This window comes from Polyodon spathula, chromosome 22 (genome assembly GCF_017654505.1).
Source record: "Polyodon spathula isolate WHYD16114869_AA chromosome 22, ASM1765450v1, whole genome shotgun sequence".
Lineage (NCBI taxonomy): Eukaryota > Metazoa > Chordata > Actinopteri > Acipenseriformes > Polyodontidae > Polyodon > Polyodon spathula.
Genome location: NC_054555.1, coordinates 24,387,730 through 24,407,552, shown reverse-complemented (window position 1 = coordinate 24,407,552; position 19,823 = coordinate 24,387,730). Strand labels below are relative to the sequence as shown.

General features: G+C 38.8%; 2 protein-coding genes across 3 annotated transcripts; one reads left to right on the top strand and one right to left on the bottom strand.

Moving 5' to 3' along the window:
* The first annotated feature begins 789 nt into the window (after positions 1-789).
* Positions 790-6,531, top strand: LOC121297309 (derlin-2-like). Of its 2 annotated transcripts, none has more exons than XM_041223552.1 (7): positions 790-986; positions 1,665-1,730; positions 1,850-1,923; positions 2,588-2,681; positions 3,359-3,558; positions 3,836-3,926; positions 4,464-6,531. In XM_041223552.1, exons 1-7 carry the CDS (start codon positions 897-899, stop codon positions 4,653-4,655), a joined length of 807 nt encoding a protein of 268 aa, XP_041079486.1. In that variant the 5' UTR covers positions 790-896; the 3' UTR covers positions 4,656-6,531. The 2 variants fall into 2 exon arrangements, with proteins under 2 accessions (XP_041079486.1, XP_041079487.1); XM_041223553.1 differs by having other exon boundaries at positions 791-986; positions 3,359-3,554.
* A 342-nt stretch (positions 6,532-6,873) lies between these two features.
* On the bottom strand, positions 6,874-17,054 carry LOC121297308 (SWI/SNF-related matrix-associated actin-dependent regulator of chromatin subfamily B member 1-A). The gene is made up of 9 exons (XM_041223551.1): positions 16,951-17,054; positions 15,868-15,979; positions 15,174-15,303; positions 14,909-15,046; positions 13,240-13,367; positions 12,259-12,425; positions 10,771-10,961; positions 7,949-8,080; positions 6,874-7,384 (listed from the first exon to the last, which is right to left on the bottom strand). Exons 1-9 carry the CDS (start codon positions 17,032-17,034, stop codon positions 7,345-7,347), a joined length of 1,122 nt encoding a protein of 373 aa, XP_041079485.1. The 5' UTR covers positions 17,035-17,054; the 3' UTR covers positions 6,874-7,344.
* Between the last annotated feature and the right edge of the window lie 2,769 nt (positions 17,055-19,823).

Sequence of the window (19,823 nt, the reverse complement as noted above, 5' to 3'; positions counted from 1 at the left end):
GAGTTGACTTTGGAAGGTGACACAGCAACTGGTAGGGAAATCAAGAAAAACTCTAAAAAGTGTTTACTTCAGTCTTCAATGAACTCATAGTTTATGAAAGGATATATTTACACATTACCAAACTGAGAAACTTGTAAGAGTTTAATATGCCTTGAATTATAATAAAAACTGACAGGTGCATTATATTATTATTATTATTATTATTATTATATTATTATTATTATTATTTGAACCTAATGAAGATTGACGTAAACGTTTTGAAAAATGCTCTGCAGTTTCTTCCGAGTTTATGTGATGAAACAGCTGCGAAAGCAACAAGTCATCGGAAGGTGGACAGAAAGTATAGCGCTGATGATGGTATCTTGAGCAGCCACAACAACACAAACTACAGCGCCTCACGCATAACGCTACCATTTTAATATGGGTAAAAACCTTGTCTAACCCACATTCAAAAAGTACACATCGCTCATGATTTATTTGCATAACTTGTATTACTGACGCTTCCTTCACGTGGAGGCTGTTTACAGCTTGGTCCCGCAACTCTGATCAGGGTCTGCCCTCTTTCTTTACTCTTGAATGGGCAAAGCTGTTATCAATCAATACACTCACACCTTAGATCCTGACATGATTGGTTTAGAGAGACATTTGTACGCCCTCAATATTTTGTCTTTCTTGTACACGCGATTTGAGAGCCGAATTAATTTTTTTCCCATTGGCTCTCTTTACTGCAGTTCATTATTATACCCGCCCTTTGGCTTCTCGTTTGCTGTCTGATTGGTTGAAGTACTGAAAGCGACTGGGTACTGAATGGCACTGTACTGGGGGGGTAGTCTATCCCGTTTAAAGGGACCGCAGCAGACAATTGACCAAAATAATAATATTGTCAGGAAGACACGATGGCCCAGAGCTTCACCCAGGAATACCTTCAGATCCCGGCGGTCACCAGGGCGTACACGACGGCCTGCGTGCTGACCACAGCCGCTGTGGTAAGAAAGTCAGGGGACGGGGCGTTGACAAATCTGCTACATACGGTTTTCTGCAGGTTAACAATGTTTTTGGATTTCTGTGCCCGAGGTTGCTTTAATTTCCGTATATAATTTGGTATTCATAATTAAAAGCCATAGACTTTGTTGTAGGCAATAGACCAAAAAAAAATAGAACACACCATTCTTGCGATGTAATGCTTACCTGTAAAATAGTTTTCGTTAAACGCACGTTGTACAGTGACTTCTGTGTGCCTGAAAAAGTGACGAATTAATGACTTAATGTGTCTTTACGTGACGAGTCTTCTGCGAGAATTATAATGGTTTGTTCTTGTAAATCTACACAGTAGCTACTGTGTCGTTTGACAGGGAGCGCTTTCTCGCACAAAAAGGAACATTGTCAATTCATGGCATCCGAAATCTGGCATCGCATTACATTGTACCAGTGTCACCAAGGGTTCTAAAGCATTCTACTTCTGTTATTTGTACTGCGTTTTATATGAAAGTCTGTCCCGTGCACCTGCCAAATGTTTACCACAGTCATTCAAATATGTAAACAAACAGGACTGATTTCAAATCGCTATCGGCTCATTCCTAATTGGCTGATGTAAACGGGGCATTCTTCGTAGTTGTTGTCATGCTTGTGATCTGATCATCACTTTTCTCTCTTCAAATTTTTAGCAACTAGAATTCATCACTCCATTTCAGCTGTACTTCAACCCTGATCTGATTTTTAAAAGATACCAGGTCAGTCTGAAAAGGGTGCAGGTTGCAGGGGAACCTAAGCTTTCTTATCATAAATTGTGTCATTTGTCTTCTTGGCTTCTATGCCCAGACCACACTGTTCCCCTCTGTTCTGTTTACAGCTATGGCGACTGATCACCAACTTTCTTTTTTTTGGTCCCCTGGGATTCAGCTTCCTGTTCAACATGATATTTCTGTATCCTTTTATTGATCTATTTGGCCCCAATCGTACATTAAAAGAAATGTATGAAGAGATGATTACCTGTCATTGATAATGCCTTGTATAAAGTCCAATACATTCATGTTTTATTTCATGCAAAAATGTTTTTAAATATCATTTTCTATCTAATTTAGTGACTGATTGATAAAGCAAAGAGCAAAAAGATCCTCCAAGTGTTATCCAACCTCCTCATACACAGCTGCTAGGCTATCTTGCATACTGTGTAATCAATTGCAGTTTGATCAGTCATCAGTTCAAGTTTTAAAAACACTTTTGCATGAAACAAACATTAATATATTAGACTTTTGTCAGACAGGTTCGTTTTACATGTGCTCATTTATTAATTATCATAAGTCCTGTAAGGCATAACAAAGTAGTTTTGTTTATAATTTAATGTAGTTCACTATCTATCAATTTGTCCTTTCCTTAAACCAGTCAAAACATAAAAAAGCATAATTTTATGAGGATAATGCTTCATTTATATTTAGCAGTAGATGTGGCAGCTCTAGACTGAGCTTGTGCACATAGCATTTTCATGTATAGATTTGTTTGAGAGTGATTTGCATACAGTAGCTTGCTGTTCCAGCTGGCTGCTCAGCACTTGTAGCTGTGTGTTTTCTTTATTACCGACCCTGTGTAGATACCGATATTGCCGAATGCTGGAGGAAGGGTCATTCAGGGGCAGAACAGCAGACTTCGTCTTCATGTTCCTGTTTGGGGGAGTCCTCATGACGGTATCCTTTGAAGACGTTGTACACTTAAACTTGATTTTTTGGGCATTCTGAGTAAACGTCTGTCATCGGATCTATCAAGTTTGTTAGTGTTTCTACACTCTGGTACCAAACATTGTGCACGGTGTTATTTGTTTCGTGTGCTGGCACAGTGCTAGCAAGATCCAATGGAAGCTTACCAACATGTCTTAGTGAGCACAACACACTCCAGAATGTCTACCCCTCACTTTACTAGTTTAAGTAATACTTTCTTATGCTTGCATTTGTCTTGAATAATTATAGAAATGTAACGTTTTTCAATTCCCCTTAATCTTTTAGTTTTTACTTATAACAACAAAAATGTTATTTTTAAAGTGTCCTGTCTTGCAAACATTGTTATGTGTACCCTTAGGTTTCGAAATTGCTTGTTAAGGGAAGCAGAGGGAATGATGTGTTGAGAAATGCTCACACTTAGTATTCCTTGGCAAGCTTTTGCAGTTCTTTATGTGCAACCAAACTTTTAAAAAATAAAGATGGGCGTAAGAAGGCATAAGTAATGAAGTGCCTGGGCTAACATTGGTCTCAAGCAGTTAAAGACATATTTTCCTCATTCTTTATCTTTTTAGAAGCAGAAAAAAAGTTTCAGTTCAGATTCAAAGCAGCTGTGTTTGCTGGTTAGCTGCCCTTGACTGTTCCCTCAGCTGTTCGGCCTCTTTGCGAGCCTGTTCTTCCTGGGCCAGGCCTTCACCATCATGCTGGTGTACGTGTGGAGCCGCAGGAACCCCTACGTGCGCATGAACTTCTTCGGGCTGCTCAACTTTCAGGCCCCCTTCCTGCCCTGGGTGCTCATGGGCTTCTCCCTGCTCCTGGGCAACTCCATCGTCATTGACCTCCTGGGTATGTAAGTCTGCGGGTTTAACCTTTATTTATGATTATTGTAATAAGCAGTTATGGCGAGACTATGATGTCTGTGTTACAGACATTTTAATGGATGCACAATTGAGTGCTAATAAAAAAAAAAAAAGGTTTTAGAGAATCATCAGTGGGATTGTTATAGAGTTAAAGGGCAGCAGTATTTAGATCCTACTGTTAAGATCATTAAAGTAGACCTCACTGTGAAAGCCAGGAAGCAGTGAAGTATATTGTGCTGCAGTGGTTTAATGTGTCTGTTTTTATAGGAATTGGAGTTGGCCACATTTACTTCTTTTTAGAAGACGTATTCCCAAACCAGCCTGGAGGGAAGAAACTGCTGGTCACCCCAGGCATCCTGTGAGTGTTTCTGAAAAACGGAGTCAGTCCGCTTCTATTTAAGGAAGAATTATTGTGGTGGATTCAAGCTGCATTGTCCAGACAGATTCATTACAAGGTGGACTGGCCTAATTCCCCTCGGATGTTGAGACTCTAGCAGGCCATTAGCTCTCTTCTGAAGGAATGACAGTGATGTTGAGAACAAAAGCAAAATGCTGTTTTAGTTTTTGCTCAACTTTTAAATAAAAACATTTATACACAAATTAAACATTTGCCTGTAGAGATCTCCAAAGGAATAAGGAATACAAGCCACATAAAATAAAGATTATAGGTATAAAATGTAACTAGGTAATGTCTTAATGTGTTGAGAGAAAAATGTCTTGCTTTACTATAGCATACACCTGTTTTCAGTTGAAGGTAGTATATTAAAAGTATAAATTACTGTATACTTTTTTGTTCTATACATAAGTTGTGCTGTAATCCTGCCCCTCTTGTGATTTCAAGTTTCAGTTTAAAGAATGCAACTGTATAATGTAGCACTTGCTCTTGGTGTTTTAGGAAAGCTATTTTCGATGCCCCGGAGGAGGATCCCAACTACAACCCCCTCCCAGAAGAGCAGCTGGGAGACCCCACACAGGGTGCAGGGGAAGAGGGGGAGCAGAGAGCAGACAATGCTGGGGGGCAGGAGCCCCCTCAAGACCAACTGGACCAAAACGAACAGCAGCGGCGATAGGAGGGCTTGCCTCCTAGACTGACCTGCAAACTGACAGCATACTGAGTAAGGGGACATTGACAAACTGCTTGGAGACAAATGCATTAACAGCCTACTGCACAGCTAAGTAGAGGACTGTAAGCAGGGGGTGATAGTCCCTCTGCTGTAATGTACCTCTCCTGGTATCACTAGGGGAGACTGGAGAAAGGCAATAGGGCTTCACACTGAAAGTGTCAAGCTTTGATTCGACTAGCATTTGAGAATGGGAGGCCAATACAGAGCACTGTGACTGACTCTCTACTCCATTTACCTGGAACAGCAGACCTGTTTATTTAATTTTCTTTGTTTAAGTGCTAGCTTACCGTTGCCAATTGTGTGAGGTTTTAGTCGTTTTCTTGTTTACATGTGAGAAACTATTCCTACCATTAAACTGTGTTCCATTTTTTAAACCACAGTTGCATGGGACACTTGTGGAAAAGGGATGGGCTTAAATTTCCTACATTTTTTTTCTTTGGAATGGATACCCACACATACAGCTAACCAAGGCCAGTCATTGGCAGGCTTGAGAAAGCCAGTGGCAGTGCCAACTTTGTTTCTGCAAATTGAAGTGTTGTAAGTTTGAGGTATTTAAAATACATTAAAAATAACAGTGAAAATTATGGAAGAGAACATTAAACTGTGTGTAATTTGTTGATCCAGCACCCTGCCTCACGGTACTTCAATCAGTATTTCAATAAACCCAGAAAAATAGTTTGGACTTCCCATAATTTAGTTGTTATTTTTGCTTGGTCACAACTTCCACAAACTGAGGTTCTGAAAGCTCCAATCACTGCTTTGCCTGGACTGTGGATTTATCTACACATGTGCAGACTGCCTGAAATTCACCTTTGCAGACTATTTGTGTCAGCAGCTTTAACTCGCTGCCTGTGTGCAAAAAAAAAACAACCTGAATGCCAAATATAAACAGCCTACAGCAAATAGTTTGGGAAAACATTACAATACACCAGTGGTACTCAAGTCTGGCCGTCAAATTTAATTCCAGTCCTGGTCTGTATTCCAACCAGGTCCTAAGTTAGTTAATTGCCTCTTAACAGCTTAGGTTACCTACATTACCTGCTTGGAGTTAAAACCTGGACTGGATTAGATCTCAAGGGCCGGAGTTGAATACCGGTGTAATACTGTACTGAAAAAGTAACATCAGCCACAGCATTAGACAGACATGTCCGTACACATGTTTAGCGTTAATGTTTTCTGTAACTCTGTATTAAGCTGTTCCATTTTCTCATATAAGCTTTTTTGTGCCTAGACACAGATCCTGCTAGAAGGACCACTGGTTGGTTGTTTGGGTAAAGTTGATTTAAACAGCCGCCTAAAACAATGCATTATAACGGTGTGACCAAGGGGCTGGTTCCCAATAACACAGTAGATTGTTCTTTCCAGGGAGGTGCAGTTGCTTCCGGTTTATCATGTGTTTCCCCAAACCTGTCGATATTCTGAAGATGATAGTTTTCTTTTAGGCATCACTTAATGGTCTCCACTATATTAAAGTGCAGAATATTTCATGGTAACCCCCCACAAATACAATCATCCCAGACCACTCTTGGACTTAAGTAGAAGTTCAAGAATGTTTTGGGGCATGTAGAGTTTTCCTGCAAAAGTTGTTCCAACAGGGCTCCTGTGATGTTGATAAAAGTAGCTGCTGGGAAACAGCCCATTGATGTTTAAAGATGACTAGCTAGCCTTTGGTCATAACTGTCTATTGAATTCATCTGATTACTTAGTATCAGTATGATACAAGACTGGTCCCAGCCAGGACAACAAAAGTTCAAAAGTGATTATGAACATGAGCTAAAAGGTCTTAGTTGTTTTTCTTAAATCTGCAACCCTTTAAAATAAAATATTTTAAAAACCATTTTCCTTCATTTTTTTCTTTATAAAGATCCAGTAACAGGTGGAAAATGGGTGCAAAATACATTATGAAGCACTGCATTGAAATGTTAAGTAAACGGGTTGGATTGATGATATTTGTTATATGCCCCTACACTACAACTTACAAGTACCACACTATTTGTCAGTATTGTAAAAACAGTCACTGTAACCCACATGCACAGCATGTGCATTGCATCTCAAAATATATGACCAAATTATCAAAATTGGACGTGTGAACCCTCAAGATGTATCTACACATGTAATGTACCTGCGTCTCCACCAGGAATAATACAGCTCGCACTGCATAAACAAAGCAAAAAATACTGGTCACTTGTAAAACAACCTGTGTATTTATAATAGGCAGGGTTAATAATGAACATTAAGGAGGACCACTGTGATAAGAAAATCACATTACAACATGGTCTGCTAATGATTTTGGGTCATTAATGATAGTGCCAATAGGGATAAAAAAAATTTTAAAAAAAGACTGAAATATTAAGCATTCCTTTTATTAAAAAAAAAAAAAGTTTTACTAAAAGTGCCCTCTGCACCTATACAAAAACATTAACATCACAATACCAGTACACTTTTCCACACATTATTTTCCGTGGATCAGTTCCATGGGCGACTTTAAACGAGAGCATCAGTCTTTACACATACAGCACAGGAGGGGGTCTGTTTCATGGCAGCCTTTGATTGGCTAGCAAGTGGAATGTCTATTTTTCAATCAGCTTGCAGCGTTTTCCTTTGTCTCTTCTCTTTAGAATGCAAATCCAAGAAGATTTGCTCTGTGTTGATTTACCAGGCTGGTGCAGTGTTGGCGAGACGTCTCATACGCCTAGAGATAAAAACACAAATCCAGTCTCGGTGTCAAAAAGCAAATCATAATACAACCCTAGTTTATGAAATAGAACTGTTTGGCTTTGCTAAGTAAGTGTGATTTATAAACACAGATATGGTACAAGACCATGCTCTTTCAGCTGATGCTTTGCAGTACTCCAAACCATAAAACTCACATGAAAGACTTCTATTCAGTTGTCCTAAACTGATATAAATACCACTTTTAAAATCATTAAATTGTACTTTTGCAGGCATGTCACATGTTTTTACAGACAGAAATATTTACTTTTGTAACCTTGATTTTCAAATTTTAATTATCCTAATAGTGGTAATTGGACATGTAAAAATGAATATACAACAGGGTCAATAATACACCCCCAGATCCATTCACATGTATATTTCCTTGTGTGGAGCAACAGTCCGGGGTGAAATAGACACTATACTGAGTTAAGTTTTATAGTGGAACACTATTCCCCTGAAGGATTAAAAAGTTTCATAGTAGGATATACAACCCAAAGCCCCCGACTTCGTCAGTGTTCTGCTACTGCAATCACGTTCGTACCTTGTGTTTCTGTCCTGGTCTCTGATCTTCTTCTCCATCTCAGCGTCTGTCAGGGTCTCCAGCAGGGGGCACCACTGGTCTGCGTCCCCTGTGTTTCGAATCGCGATCTCCACCGTCGGCAACGGGTTCTCACTGCAGCACACAAAACAGGCATCCTTAAAACTTTCAGACTCACCATCAAAACTCACAATACAGTGTTGAAGTCCAATGCTAACAACGCTCCTGCTAAATAACTGGTTTCAAAGCAATGGGTAAATACGATATGTCAAGCAGCTAATACAGTACCTACATTATGATGTACAATCAAGATCCAACTTAAGCATCCCACTTCTGAAGTATTTAATTCTCCTATTGTGTAGATGGGATCCCAGAAAAGCATAATATAAAAATGAATGCTATAGTTTACAGTGCATTCACAGTGTGAATAATGCATAGTACATTTGTAGTTAATGCAGACATTCATTAAATTCTGGCAATCTGTTTCTAAGAATAAGTAGGTCATTATGACCTAGATTCTGAGACCCTGCAGTACTATGCTATTGAATGTCTGTGCCAAGTTATTTTATCACACTTGGATGAAGGGCTCTAAATATACACCAAAAAAAAAAAAAATGCATTTCTGTTAAATAAACCATTTAGTTATTTATACAACAAACAGTTCATTGTTCACTTGAACCTGGTAACTAGACCATTAACTGTAGTTTCAGCATTTTTGAGAATTCCTTCTTAATAAGCCAACTAAGGCAGAGTGCTAATAGGACTCCAGCTTGGCCACAGGTCAGACAGAATCGGCTTTGCTGTTCCAAAGGCACAAGAGCTACTTTTTCACTCTTAAATCTGAAAATACATTAGAGTTGGATTTCTACACTGCATACCACTATAGCATAGCTTTAAAAAAAAAACCTTAAAAAGGGAGTACAGGGTCCGAAAAAATGAGCCGATTGGAACAGCACAGACTTTTAAATTCCTTTTTACATGCTTTTACATTCCTCGCTTGCATTTCAACAGTGTCAATCAAACTGAACTGTGTGAGCGTTACCCTTTACACCACTGGCTAATCTACCAGTACACAGATGCAATCGATCTGACTTGACTGCAAGCATAGCCACTTACAGCTGCAAGAACACAGCTAAACAGTGCCTATGTCACATTTGATGCATTCAGTGAAAACTGTTTAAAATTGTTTTGTCCTTTAAGCCTGTTAAACACCCTTTCTGAATACGGCCCAAGTATAAACTTAGCTGGGATCTTCCTGATTCGGAAATAAAGGAATACAATAAAAAAAGTCAGCTTACTTAAAAAAACTATTTAGATGTACAAAATAAAACTACAAAAACATAACCCCTGGTTTGGATGCAAACTTCAGATTTCCACATGCTCTGCCTTAGAACCACTGATTCTGCCAGTAAACAGGTCTAGCTACTTCACCCAATGACTAAAAAAAAACTGAAAACTAAGAAGTGCGGAAATCACCTCTTTAGAAACTTTATGACCGGTATACAATTCTGTATAAACAAACTGGAGACTGAAAGGGTGCTCAGCCAAACACACAAAAAAACCTTTCAAACAGCAACAATTTAATGGAAGAGGTTTTTTTTTTTTTTGGTGAAATGTGGTGGTTAGAAGGAATTAATTTATGCGCGATGTAGTTCCTCAAAACAGTAAAACGATATCTGCTGTAAACAGGAAGACGTATAATTATAGATGGAGTTAAAATGAATCTTTATCTTTGTTCATGAGACCCACTGTGTGAGTCACCTCTCTCTGGTTGTTTTGTCTCAGACGCAAACCCCCTTCTAATGATCTTTGCGTGTCATTTCACCCATGATATCCAGATAAGTTTCTTTCAACACACTACAATGGGAAGAGATGAATTTAACCCTTGGATACCTCAAATGCCAGCGTACCATTTATATTATGATTATGTAAGTAGAAGAACGCTGGTTAATTTATAATATAGTACCGGTCTATATCAGAACCATTTGTTAGTCATTTGATTGCAAAACAGGTATCAGGCAATAGAGATAAAGCATACACATTTCTGACATTACAGTCTAGGTAAAATTGGGTCCCAGCTGTCCACACTTCATATCTGCCATTTCTTGGGTCAAAACCTGAGCAACTAGGCTGATCAGATCAGATGGAGCCAATTTGTTTTGGTTGGCCTTTCTTAACCCTAACATAACATGTGTACATCCTACAAACCTCAGTAGAAGTAATCTCTTTCAAGAGGCTGAAGACTGGATAGGTATGTATAACGTATCCAAAAAGGTAGGGTGAAGGAAGAGGTTTTTGGGGAATTTAAACCCAGGACGTTCAAACTACCTACTAATAAAATTTAGGAATAACGAACCTATATGTTAGGACGAGTAAGGCAAAAATCCTTTCTATTTAACATTTGGGTTAGCTCCATTAACTGGCCAACCATTACCCCCATTCACGTTTGTTAGAGTTTAGCACTCCAGTGAATACTCTGCTATAATAAAAAACAAATTGGGTCTATTGTCAAACACTGATCCAGTAACATGAAATATGTCTGAAGCTCTCTTTGAAATTAAACAGTGATTCGCTACATAAAGAAAAATACCCTGCAAAACAGCTGTTTAAACATGACTGGAATAGTTAAGCAAAATTCTGCCAAAATATTATTTATATTATTATATGCAAACGGATATCTGCAGAAGCCTTATGCCCTTGCTTGAGCAGGAAATCGTCACTCCCATACAGGTTTAGAGGTTAGGAAAGATTCCCTGGGTTTGCCTCCAGTCCTGACCCCCAATGGCAATGTTTTTTTGCAGTGAAGCTGAAATGGGTTTACAAACCTGAAGGCGTAGGTCCTCTGGTGCCAGCTGAGCTGCCCCCGGATGCTGTAGGCGATAGTGGTGACAAACTCTCCCCCCAGGCCCAGCTCGGAGCACAGCTTCAGGGCAAACTTCTCTGGAGAGTTCTCCTTCTCCGACATGTCCCATTCGAACTGGTCCACCAGCGAGATGTTGCCAACATGGATATTCAGCTAAAGGAGGATGAGGAAGAGGAGGAGGAGGAGGAGAAGGAAAGGACAACACATTACGGGCTTTTCCAGAGCATCCTCACAGAACAGGTAAGCGAGCCTGTGTTATAGAACAAAATTTGCCTTTTACTGTAGTCTCTGCTTTTAACTGCAAGTCAATACAGCCTGCCAGCCAGGGGCTTTCAAAATAAGCCAGCGACTGGCGCAATTCACCACCTAAAATGATATTTGCAGCAGCTACTTTTATTGAAAATTATTAAGATTATTTTGGGGTATTATCATTGTCAATTTTTGTGTGTTATTACTGCACTGTAACACATAATAGCTATACATATGCACCTTTTGTTATGTCATAAAAAACAAAATGTACCCATTGGCAGTGGTCATATTTCGAGGTTCAGGTAGAGAAGCTGTAAGCCTTTAAGTAAAAAAGCATGATGGGCTATCAGCTGATGATATACAATGGCTTGGATAAGCAGAGAAGTGCTGTACATTAACACCAGCAGAATACAATAACCCCAGTTTCATGCAACAGTTGTGATGGTGACCAAACGTGTGCGAGTACTGCTGTGTAAAAATGAAGACTAAAACAAATAGTTGCATTCAAGAAATTCAGAACAAGAACAGCAAAGTACAAAAAAAAAAACCCACTTAAGGTTTGTGTGTTGCATACATGCCATTAATAAAATCATTTTAATGAAACAAAAAAGGAGCTGTAAAGTTTACAGTATCATGCTGAAGAAAGCATTCTTTGTAAACTCCAATAAACCGACGTGAACCTTTTCCAGTCTAATCGTAGAGTGCCTAAATAAAAAAAGTTGAGTCAACACAAACAGATTTTTTGTCTGTTGCATTTTCCATAGCAGCTGCAACTATCCTAGGTAAAACAGATTCAGTTACATTGTTTACCGTCAGGAGTTTAAGGATGATTTAATCGTGCAATGAAATGTACTGCAGCTTTTTTTGATTGCAATAAAAAAATAAAAAATAAACAGCAATTCACTAAATCTAGCTCTCAGATTGTGCTACTGAAAATACCTAAAATATAAGACAAAGTGCTTGCTGTGGTGTATTTAATATCTTCAATAGCAGAACAAACTCGCTGCAATTTAAATATGTTTTTACTGAAAAATAAACGATAACTTGTGATCATATGCACTGTCTGTTACATGCTGTCAGATCAGGACTTTACTAACATTGAGCATGGGAGCATTCCATTTCCTAAACTGTACAAAATTAAAGGTGTGGTCTCCAATTCCATACACATTATCAGCCAGTCTTGTATTGCTCTGCGCTGTACCTTGATGATGACCCGCTGGTCTGCCTGCTCCTCCAGGATGCTGTCTGTGGGGTACGACTCGATCTGCTGCCTGATCGCTGAAGCAATGGCAGGGACGAAGGATAGGGGGTTCAAATCCAGGTCGTCACACAGAATCTCTGCAAACATTTCAGGAGTCATCAGCTTCTCTGGGGAAGAAAAGACAACTAGATCAGTTCACTGCACACCCAGTATGGCAGGCAGTGAATACACTATTTTTACTATTGTGCATTTAGGGGGAGAAAATGTACTACAAGTTTGAGCAAAAAAACAATACAATTAAAATTAAACAATTAAGGAAATGGGTTTGCTTTTAATTGATAGTGTTTTTGTATGTTGAATTATCACTATGTAACACTATTTTTGTTCCTGGGTAGTAAGTGTTATTTCCTAATTGCTTATGCCTCAAAGGTATAGAAAATGGCTATTATTCCCCACAAACTTTGCTTCTGTGACCAGGACAGTGATATTTCAAAATATCACTATTTCCAATGGGAAAACGGGCAAATGTGTGTCTTTTCGTTCACATAAAGTCAGAAAAAAATATATGAATCCAAATTAACATGTATTTATACTAAATACAAAAATGACTACAAAAGATTTAGAAGTGAGTAGTTTTTCGAGATTTAGTGTAAATACAGTATAATCGTAAATCTCAAAAAACTACTCACTTCTAAATCTTTTGTAGTCATTTTTGTATTACTTTAGTATAAATACATGTTAATTTGGATTCATGTTGTTTTTTCTGACTTTATGTGAACGAAAAGCAACGTTTGTGGGGAATAATAGCCATTTTCTATACTTTTGTGGCATAAGCAATTAGGAAATAACACTTACTACACAGGAACTAAAAAAAATAAAAAAATTGTTACACAGTGTTATTTGTCTAGTAAACAGGTGCAGCCACTTCTTTATTTATTTTTTGCTGCCCAGTTTTCAGCACTGAGAATTACTGACCCCTACCATTCATGTTCCAAGTGAAGGCGTCCCTCAGCTTCTGTCCATCTATCTCCATATCAAGTCGAATCGGAACCAGAACTTCGGACTGGGAAGCATTCTCGTGAATAACCCCTGGGTCATGATCATCAAAACTAAAATAATTAAATTTTAAAAAAGTAAAAAAGATGTCATTCTAATGAGTTAGCATTTTTTTCCCAGAATCCTCCAGTGGTTGTAGTGAGTGCATTCTTAAAGTGAAACTTTACTGAGAGAATCATAGAATACTCCTGTGTACCAACTGTAAAGACCCTTCATTAAAGCATGTTGTCTGTGTCATTGACTTGGCCAGAGCATAAAACAATGCCACAGTGAACACAGCTGTGCACCAAACCTATATTCCAGTTAACATAGCATGAAATGAAGTGAGTCCACTGAGACTAACCTCATTTATAAAACTGTGTTTCCTGTGTTTTAGGAAACCCATTTGAGAATTTGCCACACTGATGATGAAAGGAGCTTGGGGAAGAGAGTTGTTTTTGTTAAAAGTCAAAGCTGAGATTGACCTTAAATCCAAATGGAATTCGATTCCAAAAAAAGAATATACATGTAAGGAACCACAAAAGATATACAGACATTAAAGTGCTGTGAAAAGAAATAGCTCAATGACTGCAATTCATGCAGGACCTAGATACAGTATCAAAGAAACCTCAAGATAAACTAAGGAATGTCCATAGTGGGTTTTATCACAACTGGGTGAGCAGTTCTCAGGATATTAGACATCCCTATACAGTCATGTTGCCAGGGGTGTGCATTTCTGCAAGATCATGATGGCAACAGTTTTAGTACCAAAAGTGACATACTTGGCATGTTTCTTTAAACCATCAGTCCAACAAAGACCAGAGGGTTGGTCTCCTTCAAAAATGCATAGAAAAGAGTGAGTGATGACTAATAGCAAAACTCCCCGTCCGTGAGCAAACCAAAGCATAACGACTATTCTGCTGAGCGTCTCCACACAAAGACTGCTGTGTTGTCTGCTTGAGAGAATAATTAAGATGAAAGCATGACAAGAGCCATTCAGAAATAAGCTGAGATTGTGGTGGATAAGCAGGTAAGTGCTTCCCACATTTATGATTCAGACTTTTCATCCTGAACAACCTGTGAACCTTTAACTCCACAGATCATTAAAAACAAATCTTCCATTCTTCCAAAGCTTGGGGCTCCAACTATAACGACACAGGTGTGTTTCTTTGGACTAAAACTCCCTCAGAAAGTATGTCTTTGTACTGTAGCTTTGCCCCAGCACAGATACAGGCAATGTCACTACATCCAGGTACCTACAGCTCTCCTGAATACAAGGCATCTTGAGAGAAGCGTGTTGACATCATCAACACTGTACTGAGTTCTGGATATAGAACCTTTAGGCTATTCATTATGATATTTATCTAATTAGTGACATCAGCACAAATATCGTATGCCTTGTAAAGAGTCAGGGTATGCTAAGAATTTACATCCATTGCTATGTGTCCTATTTGGAGAGAGGTCTCATTGCAAAGCACTCCGGGATACTTGTTCAAGCATTACAGTAGAAACATTAGTGTGGTGCCGGAGTGAGGTGAGATTTTGGCTTCAATAACAGACCTCAATGTAATCAGATCCCATTATCCACACAGGTGCTGTGCTGCTGTGAGCTTACCAGAGTGGGAAAGTCCTCTTCTTGTCACGGCCCATGCGATTCCGGTTGATGGTAGTGGAGCAGGGCACTGCGTCCAGGTGGTGGGAGCTGTTGGGCAGGGTGGGCACCCACTGGCTATTCCGCTTTGCCTTCTGTTCTCTGAGGGAACAGTGAGGAAAATATTTCAAGCAAGCTAAGAATGGCATACTTCTTATCTCTAACACTGCAGCTTGTAAACAGCTTGCTCTAAACCACACAGCAACATATGAAACAATTCCGTTTTTACCTGAGGTAGGCAGGTGGCTCCGTGCTGATGGAAACTGCTTTGTACTTCTCATCGTTTCCCTCCAGAATCTCCTCAACTTCCGAAGCTTTCAGGAGAGTCACGCTGGTCGCCAAAGTCGTGTAACCATGATCTATGGGAACAATAATAACAGAGAAGAGTCTTTTTGATGTGTAAGGATTTTACAGTACCCGGGAATCCACTTGGATTGCATCAACCACTTATCTTTACTGGGTTTCCCAGTATAACCACAGGTAAGTGGTTGATGCAATCCAGGGAAATCCCTAGTGCTAAAAGCAACCCTTAATTCAGTAGATAAATATGTATTCTAATGACATTGCTGGTCTTAGTTTAGTATCTATTAAAATGAAGACAAAATAACCCACTGAATGACAGATCACATACAAACAAATAATTTTTGCATAGCACTTAAGATTAGGAACATACTCATGATACCTTGAAATGCATTAAATCATGGGATAAAAAAGTGTTATTGTTAGTCTACAATATTAGTAATAATAATATGGCTGTCATCTTGTCCTTGGTATGGAAACCTTAGTAGCAGCATGCTCATGGAGAATGGTTCATAAAAGATGTGAACATGATGCAGCTTCAGCACAGCTACACTAGACTGTGCAAACACAGTGTACAGATTAAGCCCAGACTCTAACCCAAGATGGCTTCAGTAGAAACTTACCATGTGAGGATGCAACTATCTTCTTTCTCTCTTCAACTGAAGCTAGTCTCCTCCAGAGAGAGGGGTACCTCTTATACAGAGAACCCCTGAACATACGCAGGTAGTTCCCTACCTGGAGATGAAGAGAAATGTCACATTGTGTATGATACGAATACATTAGACAGTACCTGAGATCAAGGCACCCTCACCAGCAATGCACTTCACACAGTATTTACCATCATGCAATATGTGCAATCACTGAAGTCTACTAGGGCTGGCAAAGGCAGAGTAAATGGTTGGTGTGTAAATAAAATAAAAAATAAATAAATATTATATTATTTGCCTTAAGATCAGAGAAAGGAAAATATTCCTACTGGTAGTAACATCTGCACAAACCACAGCGTGATAAAGTCTTTTTAGACACATAAACATGCATTTAAAGGCAAGGTGCAAATACATCTCAATAAATCTCAAAATGATGGACAGATAGATCTGTGACATTTGGAGTGGATGGGGTCTTATCTGTTAAGGACTCTCCTCGCTTCAATGATTCTAAACTCCCAAGCTGATAATCAGTGAAATGGTGCACATTAACATAAAATAGCTGATTGCTTCATAGTTGTTTAAAGTCTGCAGCACAGTAAATTATCCCACGAAAATGTGTAAATCATCTTGAACGAACACAATGTATGTTTTTTTCAAGTTAGATAAGTTGGATACTTACTTTTTTTTTTTTTTTTCCAAAAACAAATCCACGTTGTTGTGCTGTATTACAGCTAGCTAGTTAGTTAGTTGACAAGTCACAATGTTGTTGTTGTTGTTGTTGTTGTTGTGTTCGGTACTACAACCGTTTAACAACGAATACGACAGCGTTTCTGCAGTACTACTGTCAAATTAACACGTTTATTTTTATTTTTTTTACTGAAATATTACACCAGATTTGTATTCAAACCCTCTATTAAAGCAACCCCGGGCATAGCCATAATTCATTCAATCCACACAGCACCAACAATGAAGCCGAACCAACCCAGTGTGTTTACAAACGGTACCGACCAACCAAGCAGATGTTCAGATAACCCAAAGTGAACACTATGAAATACATACCTCTGACCCGATCATATAGAAATCCCCATCTTCTTCTAGTTGAAATTTTACCGGTTTCTGGCCAAACGTTTTACTCAACGCCATCTTGGCTGTAACAATGGCCTACACTGCGCATGCGAGTCGAACACCACACAACAAGCATGCGCTGCAGAAGACCAATTTCTAAATTTGGGCATGCGTGATTCAAGCAGAAAGCACTTTATTTGATATTTATTGGGATAGTTTTAGAGGTGGGGGGTCAAACGTTTACAGTCCCTGCTGTACTGGACATCAAAATATTGGGTCTCTTTATTTTGTGAGCTGAAAAACGTTATCCTTGTTAAAAAAACAAACAAAAAACAAGCAAACAAACACAAATGATATGATACACAAATGAAATGATCTGATTAGCAGATTTTCTATCTCCATATAGCTTTACACATGCAACCGTATACATTTGTCTTTTGAACACAGTAACGTTTGTTAATTTCTATGCAGTACAGAATTATTAGGGGTATTTTTTACAATGCCACTGAAAAAGTTTGCCTGAAAAATACAAACACAAGTAAGGCAACTAAAAGGAGGGCTGCGAGTGAGATGTGACCCACCGCATCCTTGACCCTACTGCGTCAAAACTAACATTAATTACTGAACAGACTTTCTTTATTTCTAAGTGTTTCCAAATCTTGGACAATATGCTCAGGAAAAATGTGTGACCTGTGACATGTAAACACTAAATACAGTGAAACATCTGTGATCAAATGCATTCTTCTAAACCTAGGAAATGCTGTAAACATGGAAGTATATAAGATTAACCTGTATCCAGCCCCTGCTTAATCTAATTAGTTATCACTGATTTTAACACAAATCAGCAATCGAGGTTTGATATCAAGTTTGTTCCCCATGAACGAAAGCCAACAACTAAGAAGAAACCGCAGAACCATTCTCAGCATTGAGACCTATCAAGTATAATGTATTGCAGTACCTCAAACCTGTGGTCAAACCCTAGGGACATGCTGACCCTTTCCTGCAGAGAGGATGTCGGGCATAGTTTGTGTCCACAATTATTATAATCACCCCAACCTGAAAACATCTGGTTCCGTTTTCTGTTTATTATGCGCCTTCATTCAAATATCTGGGAACTTGAAACAGAGCGGTTGTAAATTGATGCAGTGTTTATTTCTGACTGTGGATCAAGGGGTGGTTCTCTAGCTTTAGATCCAGATCCCAATATGAATATAAGAATCCCTTCATCTGCAGCTGTGGTAACAGGATTCGGTGTTGAGCTCTTGCAGGGGTTGGACAAACACGTTGGAAACACGTCTAATTGTAATATGTAGAGCCATTGTCATATGCAGTACCTCAGCTCACATGTATTCTGCTCGTTATAAAATATGTATCTCACTGTTGTACTGTTAAAGTAACAATCGTCAATACAGCAGCTGTGAAAGATTCAGATAGAGGGATAACAGTACTGTAGGCGTTCGGCTGGAAGCTGTTTCCAAATTACTGAGGTTTCAGGAGTAAAAGTCTCAGAATTGACTGGAGAGTTTGTGGCAGGTTTCCACTTTCTACCCCTGACATCCCTACAGGTATGTAAAATAACAGGGTTTGCCAATGGTCTCATACTGATGAATTATCCACTGTAACAAACATTACATTTTCATTCAGTGGCCCATCTGTGGATACAATGTGAAAGATTCCCCTTACCAAATTATCTTCAATGGCCACCATGGTTCAATACCAAGTGGCAATGGTCACATGTCCCTCCAGAATCACTTAAACATTGCAGACTGGAAACATTGAACTAAATTAGCACTATCCTGTCTGCCAATGGTTGTCTCTATTGACAGTGTTATGGCATGTTTTGTCTTTATCTCTCCATGTAAGAAATGATAAGCCATGGTAATGAAGAGGGTATTTTTAATGATAAGAAGATGGTAAGTGATACTCTTACGGTATAAACTATATAGACTAAAATACCAATTACTATTCCTATGTTAATCATAAAACACCATATAGAACAAACTACTACCAAATCAATCATTACAAAAAGCATCATTTAATTACCAGAACTATACTATTATAATGTTTAATGTTAAACTAATAACCTTTGGTAGTTAATGGAAAAATATATTTTGAGCAGTACGCAATTTCCGTGGCAGCTGTAGAACAGTGTTATGCCATCAAAAACAAGAATATTTTATTATGTTGTTATAGAAAATAATCAAACAATGAAAACTGTAAAAGTGAAAAATGTAATTTTCAAAGCCCTGGTTGTATAACTCCTCGCTTGGCAGAATTCCCATTGATGTTTTTAAACGGTTGAGTTATTTGTTTCCTTTAAAAGGCAGTAAACATTTACATTAAAGAGATTAGATATTTCTTCCGTAAACTATGACTATTTTCACAGAGGAAATAGCAAAGCAGCCTTTCAAAGCAGATGTATGATTACCCCCCCCCCCCCCCCCCCAGAATGAGAGTCTCTATGAAGCATGTTTGTTTTCATTCTCCATGCTGCAGTTTTGCAATCCCAGTCTTTTAAACATAGTTAAGCTGTGATGTAATGAAGTCTCGTGCCAATTCCAAAAGTCCAAACACTGAGCATGCCCATGTAACTCATGTACAGTGGGACATAATGAAGAAAAACCATCCACATGCTGTACTTCTACCCCTTCACCAAAAGGGAAGATATTGAAAGTCTGGCTCACGTTGTGTGTACGTTGGGTTTTAAGTCAGGGGAGCAAAGGTTCATGACCTGGTTGTACAAAATTGCAGATCTCTGCTGGAGATCCCAAGAGGGGCAAAATGGTCAGGGACTGTTTTTCTTCACTTTGCTACAGGGGCACCAAGTGAGCTGAAATGCACACCAGTAACACAATGAGCTGTAGAGC